This window comes from Athene cunicularia, assembly GCF_003259725.1.
Source record: "Athene cunicularia isolate RWA chromosome 21 unlocalized genomic scaffold, athCun1 chr21_part1, whole genome shotgun sequence".
NCBI classification, from domain to species: domain Eukaryota; kingdom Metazoa; phylum Chordata; class Aves; order Strigiformes; family Strigidae; genus Athene; species Athene cunicularia.
Genome location: NW_020799127.1, coordinates 3,003,163 through 3,014,342, shown reverse-complemented (window position 1 = coordinate 3,014,342; position 11,180 = coordinate 3,003,163). Strand labels below are relative to the sequence as shown.

Here is an 11,180-nt window from a genome sequence, read left to right as displayed (position 1 = left end):
GCTTTTGGGGGGAGCTTAGAAAGCTTTTAAGTTTTACACCTGCTCTAGAGCTTTATTTTGAAGGGTTTTACCAGCTGATTTTCTTGCAAAATAAAATACAGTGATCCTGTTTTGCTGACTCATTGGGCAGTTAAGTGAAAAAGGAGAAGTTAAAATGTGATATGGAGAACGTTGACAAATCATAAGGTGTGAACTTAGAAATAAACATATATCATAGAGATGAAATGAAATTTGATCTTAACCTACAGTGGAATGGTTAGCATGTCATGATAACAGGCACATCTATCCCATATATCACCATTAGCATCTGAAGGAGAAAAAATGGGGTGTGGGTTTAAAATGAATTATTTCAGTCTTGACAAAAGACTTATCTGTACCTCCCTGCTGTATATATAGAGTTATATAGTTGTGTAGAATATGTTAAATAGTACAGATTTAAGCTTGAAATTCCTTAGCTGTGTATCCCCAAGGAGGGAAAACTATTTTTATGTCCAGGGGAGATGGCCAAGGTACCTCTTGGAAGCTGCAACAGTAGATGATTGGCACCAGTTCCACAGACCCAAATGTGTTGTCCCTCAAAGAGTTGTTAGCTATTTACACTGCACATGTGATGGCAGGCTGAATTAAGGTGTTTGCATTAGGTTTCCTTCAGAAATCTAATGGAACACAGAAAACCTGTGGATTTTTAAGTAGCATCCCAGGTGTGGCCACAGGTGACCATGGCAGAAAATGAAACTGGCTGGGAGGAGACTTGACTGCTGGGGTGTACTGCTGAAAGGAAATGCCCTGTGAAAATAAGAATGAACAGAGATGGTGAAGATGATGTTAAAAAGCAAACTTAATCTGCTGCCCTCGGAATAAGTTGTTGTTCTGTATTAATTTAAGGAGCTGGCCTACATCTCTTCAGGCTTTTTCAGCAGGTTTTCAAGGAGGGGGGTGGAGAAGGGCAAATAATTCCATTCCCCCAAAAATAAACAAACAGGAAGACCTTAAAGCTTTGTAAGAGTTAATGTTGGGGGGAGGGGAATTATCTGTTAAGAGTATTAGTTGTTTAATAAAGCGCAGTTGTCCTCCAGATGAACCCGCCAGTGACTCTGCAATTGGGGTCATTCCAAGTTCATGCTGTGGACTTTTGACTGCCTTCTGTGTCTGTGAAAACAGCCGGCAGTTCCTGCAGGGATCACTCATTCAACCCTGTAACACAAAACTATTGCCAACGGGCACCTGCTGGTGCAGCTTCCCAGGAGGTCCTTGAGGGAAGCTACCCAAGGCATCAGGCATCTGGGAGATAAAACCAGGGGGGGCTCCCCTGGGATCCCCAGCTAATCAGGCATCCATACAGGCAGCGCATCGGGGGGCTTCACGGATTACCCAGCCAACATGCCGTTGTCAGGATGCATTAGGAAGCTTAGTTAACGATGGGATGTGAGCTAATTAAAGCTCCTTTTACTTCGGTTATATGACATAAATAGGGGTGGAGAATGCTGCGCAGAATGTCAAGAAATATATGTTTGTTCAATGAGAAAAGCTGTTGCCTCCTCTTGGTCGTCAGTAATTTAGAGAGGGTCAAAGTTTATGTCTCTCTTAAAATGAGAAGCTGATTATAGCATTTTGCTGATTTAGTATTTTCTAAATTAAGAGTCTGTCAGTTCTATTCATAGTTCCATTACACGTTTCTCTGCACAATTTGACTTGGTTATAAATGCAATTTGTGCTCAGCCTGAACCATCTTTTCTGTTCAGGATTGTATTTAACGGTCGACCTGGGTATGTATTAAAGTGTCAAGGAAAGTATAAAAGTCTGTAGAGTCTAAATTTAACTGAATTCGCAAACTTCCCTGCTTAAATTCTTAAGAGACTGACAGAAGTCATGGTAAACGTGTTTTGTGGAACAGCTTTAGATAGCTAGACCTTTTGAATCTGACAAACACACACTTGCTATTTTTTCAAATACTTAAAGCAGTTCATTTTTTTAGTCACAGTATAACGCACAGTTGACCACAGTGATGTGAGGGAGGAGGAGGCTGTCTGCTTACTGATGTCCAGTTTTAAAATTAAATACATAGTGCCTTCTTCATTCCATAAGTCATGTATTGATTAGTATTGAAGCGGCTCAAAAAGTTATTTTAATGCTAAGTCGCAGAAATGTATTAAATATATCAATCTTGCAGTAAAAGCCAGTAAATTGAAGCTGAATAATTTACCTGTACAACTTTTGTACAATTTTGTACAGTTTACCTAGTCATGTATATCCAAGAATACTGCATGTCTTTTTTTCTTTTTACACTTTCAAATGAATAACAGCAAGATTTGAGCATGGCTAACAGCTCTGAAACTCTTTTTTTTAGCCACAAATCCTAGCAGCATATATCTAAGTCTCCTTAGACTAGAAGAATTTTGCCTCTATATAGTGAAATAAAGGCTTAATTTTGAACTGTTGTACTTTACTGTCAGAAGTCAGTGTAAAAATTGGCTGTAACAGGTTGGAGAGATGTAGAAACTAAAGGTGATTTTAATGATACTGCTAGAAGGCAAGTAACTGCAAGTGATTAAAATTACAGATATGCATTAAATGTTTTGACCTAGTCCATTGTATTTAATCACTTGACGGAAGAGTACTTCCAAAACTTCTGCTCAGCAGGGAAGAGAGTGGATGTGGGGTTTTTTAAAACAAAAGAAAAACACAGTTCAGAAGAAAGTAGCCTCTAGTTTCTAATGCTGTCAGTCTACTTGAGCTTATTATATAATTTATAGGTATGTTTTATGTTAAGAGAATGGTTTTAAATATATATAAAATGTGTGTTGACGCTTTATTTTAAACGTATTTAGCTAATATATAAAGAAACAGATCATCATTTCATGGTAAAAAGACATCCTATTAGTATTTTATAAAACTTGTAAAAATAATTACTCTGTGTAAAACATTTTGTACTATACAAAATGTATATTGTGGGGCAGGGGGTGTCAGTATTCTCCAGCTAATATTTACTGTGTATGCACTAGAGTTTTACTGTTAGGTTCATTCCTTTCAAGCCGTCTGTGCTGTGAAGCCTTTTGCTTCTGTTGGTAGTACATGAGAAAGAAGGTAAATGTCAAGGTAGCAGAGAGGAGGAAGACAATGTTCCAAAGCCAGTGTTCCTGCTTAAGGCTGTAAGGAAGAACGTATTTAACATAACTCACATTCAGAAATCTGATAATAACTGTTCTTTACCTATACAGCCTTTGTTTCTTGTAATAAGCAGCACTTCTCTTTTCACATGGACAATTAATTATATTTAGGGGAGTTACTGTTGAAACTGCGGACTGACTTTTAATCATCATGACTAGGGATTTTCGGAAAGTGTAAGAGTGTGTGTGAGAACTGAAGATGACATAATTCACAGTTTACATTAGAATTTCTAACTTAAATAAATTTTAAATACCCTTTTCTACATTGCTGAAATAACATACTTAAATTTGTGCTTTGATCTCTGAGAACCGGCTTTTATTATTGGAGCTAAAAGTATGAACATCATCAATGTGTGGTGTTCAGGGTTTTTTTGGAAGGTGGTGGTTTGGGGCGAGAGTTGAAGAGTTCAGCAAAGAACTCCTTTTTAAATTAGCTCTGCAAAGCAAAGATGAGAACTGAGTGAACCCTGTGATTTCTAATTTAAATGCAGTTTGTTGTGAGGTTCGCACAGAAGTTATAACTGACCTATATTTAATTTCATCACTTTCTCCCTTAAAATTCCATCTTGGAATGTTCTACTTTGCTCAGTCAATAATATTTGTAAATGTACCATACTCTGATGCTAGAATTACAATGGAATGTTTGGACTGAAGTCATAATTGTGTATTTATCCTTTTGGGATGTTCTTAGAGAACCAGGCAGCGCCAAGAGCTTAAAAAGACTTTAAAAGATTACTTAAACCTTATTTCCATGCTGTGTGCTTCATGCATCTGACTTAGAGGGAACATGCAGTACAAAGTCTAGAATTAGTTTTCATTTGCTTTGAATTCTTCTTGTGCCCCATAAGCCTTATTGTTTGGCACCAGCTTTGATTCACAAACACTGTACATGGGTGTTTTTGTTTTTCTTCTATTGCTTGAAACAGCAAAGGGTACATAGTCAGTGGTAAAAGTTTTTGTGGCAAAACTTCTTTAATTATTGGGCCCTTAAAAAGAAAAACACTCACACACACACTCCAATAAAACCCCAGAACATGAGTAGATTAGTTTCTTGTACAGGTAATATTTCAGCTGCTTTTGCAGATCATGGTAGATAGTTAATATTTATTGGTGACACTGTGTAAACGTAAAACAAGAAATGATGAATCATCTGTTTACTTGAGTCTACAGAGGAGGAGGCTAGGGCCAGCGTGCCCCAGGCTTATGGAAGTGTAATAACATTTTTTAATAATCGTGAAGTGCTGAGAGTGGTTTACGTGTTGTTCCAAAGATAGTGTTCACAGTAGCATAATGTCTTGGAATTTGGAGGGAAATGTGAACATTGTCGTGTTTCACCTTCCTCAGGAGGATTAGTTTTTGATAGACCATATAGGCTTAAGTTAATGTAGTGTAGTGGGTCATATTTTCTGCTTGCAGTATATTACCACTTGGTAGCTTCACATCATACACGAAGTAGTGTGGGATGAAAACCAGGGATCAAGTGTCTTCAGAACATAGACCTGGAAGGAGAGGTCAGTGTTCCCCATAGAGGGGAAATACAAGAAGTACCATCTGCTTCAGGGACAAAAAGAGTCAGAGGAGAAAAGAAGGTATCTGAATGAAGGGGGAGAACTGCTCAGATGAGTGGAGCTTCTTGGAGAGATTCTCCTTTTTCTATCCAGGTAGAATGGATGACGCAAAGCACTAAACAGTGCGTATTAATGAGAAGTTGTAATATTTTTAGTACCTGAAATGACAGAACTTTCAGTTAGTAGTCTGGAAGACCCATACTGTGCTTTGTTTGGAGATGCCAGGTTGACCAGTAAAATACCTGCCTTCTTATGTGTACCTCCTGAGTAGACTGGCCTCGTTCAGTAATACTTTCATGCCTTTTGTGTAGGAATTGGGTAACTTACCTTGGCCAATACTGATGTGTTGCAATGCTGTTTCAAGGAAAAGGATATCTGAAATGGGGGGAAATGCAGAGATAAAAGACCAAGTTACTAATTTCTTTTTTTCATCAGCAAGTAGACAAAGAACTCATTACAAAAATTAGGGTAGAGAAGGAAGGAAACTGTTTTTTAGAAGCCCCTTGATTAGTTTCATGTTTGTTCCACAGACTGTTGTATTTAGCTGTGTTGGCATTTACATGGTCTTAAGTAGGCTTTGAAGTTATCAGGTCACACCTTATTAACAAAAGCTAAGGAAGACAAGGGTGGATTGCACTTTTGTTCTCACCTTTGTTTATCTGGAGACTATTTTCTGCATGAATGGGTTAACAGCTCGGTAAGCCACCATCAGTGCTCTTCCACAAGTCTTAATATCTTAATCTCAGTATCTAATATTGCACTTCTCAAAGGAGGTATCTAAAAGCAAGGCATTTGTGTGGAAAGCAACAAGCCTGCTTTTGTGCTTTAACTTGTTCAAATCTCCCTTCAATGTACAAGGTGGATTTAAACTGCTTAAATTTCTGATACTTACTCAAGTTTCTAATCCTGAAGTAATTTGCCACTGCTGAGTAACTTTTTCTTAACACAGTGATTATAATCTACACATATTAGGCATAAGATTTTGTGTGGGTGTTTGGTTGAGGGTGTGTGTGTTATGTTAGACATCTTTAATTTTCCTTTTTGTATATGTAGATGCAATCCTGTTTGCTGAAATAGGTTTCAGAAATCATTTCAGGGAAAGCATTTGTGAGGTGCACAGAAAAGGATGGTTAAAAATTTCTGATACCCAGCAGTTATTTGTGGTATTACCTCTATTGGGTACTAAGAGATGTGACATAGCTCTTGTTCAGATCAGCAATCTGCATAATGCTGACACTACAGTCTGAATCTTTATTGCAAATAAGAGTCTAAACTTCACAGCAGAAAATGGTGAGTTGCTCACTTACCTAGCAGACCTCAACATGACTTGCTAGCGCCTGTGAAATGCCTCAGTTGTTTTATCTTAACTGGTGTTTTACCTCTAATTGGCAAACTTGATCACGTTACACTCTGTACCTCAGAGCAGGAAAAGTGCTGCAGTGGTCCCCAGCTGGAAATTGTTCAGCAGGGACCTATTCACATGTGTTCATTGAGGTAACCCGTTGTTTTAGGTACAAATGGTGCAGATAGCTACAAAAGTTTGGCTTCAGTCTTTGTTTAATGAGGCCAGAAAACAAACAGTACTGGGGAGGAGGGAGGAGGAGGAGTGTCAAAAAGTAATTCAACATGAAGTTCATGTTTTGTAATTAATGTGTGTTGAGTTTAGATTTTGTCACCTGAGTCAAGGCAAAGTGGAAACATTTTGTGGTACATTTGGTACATTAGAATCCTTAAATTGTTCTATTTACAGCTGTAATTCAGTGTTATTTTCTAAATAACAGAAACAAAAATGTCCCCATTTAACTTTGGTTTTACAGTTAATGGAGTCATCTTTTAAACTGTGTGCATGTGATTCTTTTTTTCCTTCTTACTAAGAGATAATCTATCACATTAAAATTCTTCCTATATGCTAAAACAGAATTGTTGTTGACTCTTAGATGTCAGATTCACAGAGAAAGGAAAATCTGAGGAAAGACTAGATTGTATTTGCTGGGAAAGCTGGTATAGTGGAGCTGGCAGGTTGCGGGGGGAGGCAGAGCTGTAAGGAGAACTTACTAATTTTGATCGATACTAGTGAGTTGGTTTATTCTTGCTGGCTGGTTGTCCAAACATGCACTAATGTAACTTTCAAAATGTGTTCTTGAAAAAATGTTTTCAGGCCTTGACAGATTCCTTAATGAGGTTTGAATTTTGAAGGCCTGTTGAGCCTTTTAATTTTTATAGCAACTACTCTAATCCTCTTAAAGGAAAGTTTTTGTCCAGAAAAAAAACCCAACCTTAAACACAGTTAATAGATAGCTTCAGGTTGGTGTGTATTTCTAGGCTAATTAAAAAAAAAAAAAATCTACATTAAGTTCACAAAGAGGTCAGAAGTAACCCAGTCACTGATCACTATGTTCTGTTCAGTGTCCATATGATCAAGTCACAAGAAGGGTCATGGAGGTCATTTAATTTTTGTTCATGTTGTTAAAGTCTACTTGTTCAGATAATTGGAGCCACTGGACTGGTTTGTCTTTGAGCTGGAAAGAAGTGTCTAAAACTAGGACATCATGTGATTAGTAAAGAAATGCAGCCTTGGAAAAAATGACAGAAAAAGGAGGAGTACTTCATCATTACATCAAGCACATAAATTAGCTGTTTGTCTTATTTAGTTTTTAATCTTTAGTGTATTATAATCAGAATTTCACACCAGGTTTTAGTTGTCTTCTGGTGCACACCTTTATCACAGAGGGGTTTTTAGCATAACTAATACAGATGCGAAGGAGATAATACATGCAACAAAGCTAAGCTGAGCAACGAAAAGGGCAGTGTCCATATACAGCTCTTAAACTATGAAGTACTTGCATTAGGGGAGCTGTGACCATGCAGGACAGCAAGGATTTCACCATTGCCACAGCTATCGAGTGTCTCTGACATTCCTGCGGCACCTGGTACATTCCCCAGCCCTAGTCAAAGACACAACAAAGCATTACATTATCTTTCTTTTGGGTCAGGGGGAAGTTTGTTATTGAAAGGAGAAGATTGTAAGAATGCCAGTGCTAGTTGAGGGAGGTACAGGAGGTGACCGACTACACATAACCAAAAAATGGCTAGGTTCTGGGGGTTATTCCAGGCAAATCCTGCTAGGAATCCTTTTCTATAATAATATCCTGAATATGAGGTAAGGTTTCAGGCTTTTCAGGCTTTTTGTCTCATTTTCTTGCCTCCCTCCCTCCTCCAAGCTTCTGTTTTATATCTGATTACGTCAAACTAAAGGTCAACTGATCACAATAGATCATTTTTATTTGGTGCTTTTTCATTGACTCGTACACAGTAGTGGTCAGAGTTCTCAGAACAAATCCTGTTTGGACTTAGTTGTCCTCTTTTCTCTGCAAGTATGTCTGAAGTCTTCCCCCATACTGTTAAAGGGAGGTGTAAGGACTAAAAATGCTCCACACACACATTGAGGGTTCCCCTTAGACTTTTGTTTTACAGGGTGTAATAGTACGTGTGCACGCTCACCGACATGGTCATCTTTCAGTGGATCACCCCGTGTGTCACAGTCAGCGTGGCCTGGCTCCCCCACCAAGTCTGTTCATAGTAGAGCCAGTTCTACATTGTGTCACTAAAAAGAATTTAATTAACTCCTTCAAATGTTCTAGTTTCATGACAGGCATATTTGCCTTGAAGCTTTTCACATATCTTTGCAGAAGAAAAGCTTTGTATCTAAATAACATTCTTGTGAGGTTTTGAAAGGTTACAGTTGGGTCACTGGCACTTCTTTTGGTCCATCTTTCACAGACTTCATTTATTTTGACTTGACCACTGCAATTGGGCACCTACTTGGGTTTTGACTATCACATTAGGATTTAAGTTACACCAGTGGAAAGCACAGGCTAACGTACTTTAGAGCTTTCTTCATGGCAAAAAAGCTGGAGTGTGTACGTGTAACAAAATGAGTTGTACAAATCTGTATTTCACAACTAGAATTTATTTCATTTTCTTCAGCATATCTACAGAAGACAAACACCTTTTGTTCTTTTAGTAACATAAAAGGTTGCTCTTTTGCAGTTTGCTGGGACCTTGTCGGATGGTTTGGGAAAGACAATGGATAACAGACATCAGACCGAACGAGAATACATTCGGTATCATGCTGCAACTAGTGGAGAACATCTTGTAGCTGGAATCCATGGACTTGCACATGGTAACCCTTAGCTGTCATTTTAATTTGTTTCTCTCTTAAAAGTAATGATCGGTTTGAAAAGAATAGTTTGTATTACTCTTGGGTGATTATTTGAAGCCAGGGAAGTGGAGCTATCATAGGCTTTATGTTTGAATTTGAATGCTTGCATGTTAGGGTAGGGGGATTGGTTTTTAAGCTGACAGAAACTACATTTAAGAAGGCTTTTTGCATGCAACTGTACATAAAAGCTTGTTTGCAAATTAATATGAAATTTCAAAGAAAGCTCATCCAAAACTTCAATTTATTTGTAGAGACATAAAATACCCATGTGAACAGTCTTTTTGAGGGCCAGACATTAACATAAAAATGAGTATGGCTGGATTGTAGCTTTCTCATGTTTGCTTTCAGTTCCAGAAACCTGAGTTTCCTCAGAATCAGTACATCAGTTTAAAGTTACATTTCACCAGTTGGGTCGTTTTGTGGTTTTGTTTTGGATTTTAAGTCTACTAAGAACTAGAGAAATGAATTTGTGTAAAAGGCAGTGAACCAGTCTTAATTTGGCCAGAATCTCACATCAATTTAGTTCATGATTTATCTGTTGAAGAAAGTTAAATCAATACAAGCCAAGTTTAAATTAAATATTTATATTTTGCATCATCTTGACTCAGTTTGTTTAAATGTCATTCGTTCAGTGCAACTGTTGCAGCCTGTGTAAAAGTAATCTGTCTTTCGCTAAAGTGGCAATCTCTTCTGTGCTGAGCAGAAGTCTTTATGCTGGACTTCTGTCATAGAGACACTGTAGGTATTTAAATGCATCATAAGAGAGGTTTTTCTCACACCAGTGTGCCGTAAAGTCTGATGTAAATTATATTGGTAGAAGTGCAGGAAATCTGAAATATGTCAGTCTTTGCTGAAAAGTCAATTATAAAAAAACTTCATTGTGTTGTATTATGCAGTTATTAGGGGGACTGTTTTAATTCTGTAGAGTTTTTAAAGGCTACCCATTCAGTTGCATTCAAAAAATCAAATAACTTAAATCTTTTCTGTCCTGCCCATGGGTCAGGGCAATCGAAGCACAAATCCAGGCTGGACAAGGAGTGGATGGAGAGCAGCCCTGAGAAGGACTTTGGGGTGTTGGTGGGTGGAAAACTGACTGTGAGCCAGCAACATGTGCTCACAGCCCAGAAAGCCAACCCTGTCCTGGGCTGCACCCAGAGCAGGGTGGGCAGCAGGGCGAGGGGGGGGATTCTCCCCCTCTGCTCCGCTCTCGGGAGACCCCCCTGCAGGGCTGGGTCCAGCTCTGGGGGCACCAACAGCAGAAGGACACGGACCTGCTGGAGCGGGGCCAGAGGAGGCCATGAAGAAGCTCGGGGGGCTGGAGCACCCCCTGTGAGGACAGGCTGAGAGAGTTGGGGTTTCAGCTGGAGAAGAGAAGGCTGCGGGGAGACCTTAGAGCGGCCTCCCAGGGCTGAAAGGGGCTACGGGAAAGGGGGGAGGGACTCTGATCAGGGGTGTAGGGATAGAATGAGGGGTAAGGGTTTTAAACTGAAAGAGGGGAGATTTAGAGTAGATGCAAGGAAGAAATTCTTCCCTGTGAGGGTGGTGAGACTCTGGCACAGGGTGCCCAGAGAAGCTGTGGCTGCCCCCTCCCTGGAAGGGTTCAAGGCCAGGTTGGACAAGGATTTGGGCAACCTGGGCTGTGGCAGGGGGGTGGGACTGGATGATCTTTAAGGTCCCTTCCAACCCAAACCATCCTGTGAGTCTGTGAAATACAGGAATTAACGGTCAATTATAGTTACTCAAGAGAAGTGACTTAAATTCTTTGTGCTTCTTGAGTTTGGATGTTAAGATGCTGCCTGGTCTGTACTTCAGTTACAGACCTTGAAAGGTTATGTGGCTGCTGAGTGCTGACGAGCCAAGCAGTGGTAAGCGTTTCTGAATGAGTGCTTGAGCCAGTTCACTACAAATTGTGATACTCTAATCACGGGGATGTGAAATCTGTAAAGCATGTTCTCAGATAACATGAACTGTTCCAAGTTTTTTTGAAGCCTCCCTCAGTAGGTTCCTGATTTCTTCAGAGCATTCAGATTCTCAGCAACGGAAGCGCGCACAGAAATGTCTGTTGGCAGCGTCAAAGTTAAAATCACACAATGCCAGTTTAAAATAATCTATTTTTTCCAGTGGAGAACTGCACTTTTCTATTTTCTGTACTAAATTGTATAAGCTTTTGTGGTAATACAATTTTGCCACGCTGTAAGTAACTGCTTCACCTCAGGAATAGAT

At 39.3% G+C, this 11,180-nt stretch overlaps 1 protein-coding gene across 7 annotated transcripts in view; it reads left to right on the top strand.

Annotated features, from left to right (window-relative positions):
* Nucleotides 1-11,180, top strand: part of VPS13D (vacuolar protein sorting 13 homolog D) — a 103,499-nt gene that overhangs the window by 68,757 nt on the left and 23,562 nt on the right. For all 7 annotated transcript variants that reach the window (XM_026862475.1, XM_026862473.1, XM_026862469.1 and 4 more), the window contains one exon: nucleotides 8,786-8,918. In XM_026862475.1, coding sequence (XP_026718276.1) covers nucleotides 8,786-8,918 — 133 coding nt within the window. The remainder of the gene's footprint in view (nucleotides 1-8,785; nucleotides 8,919-11,180) is intronic.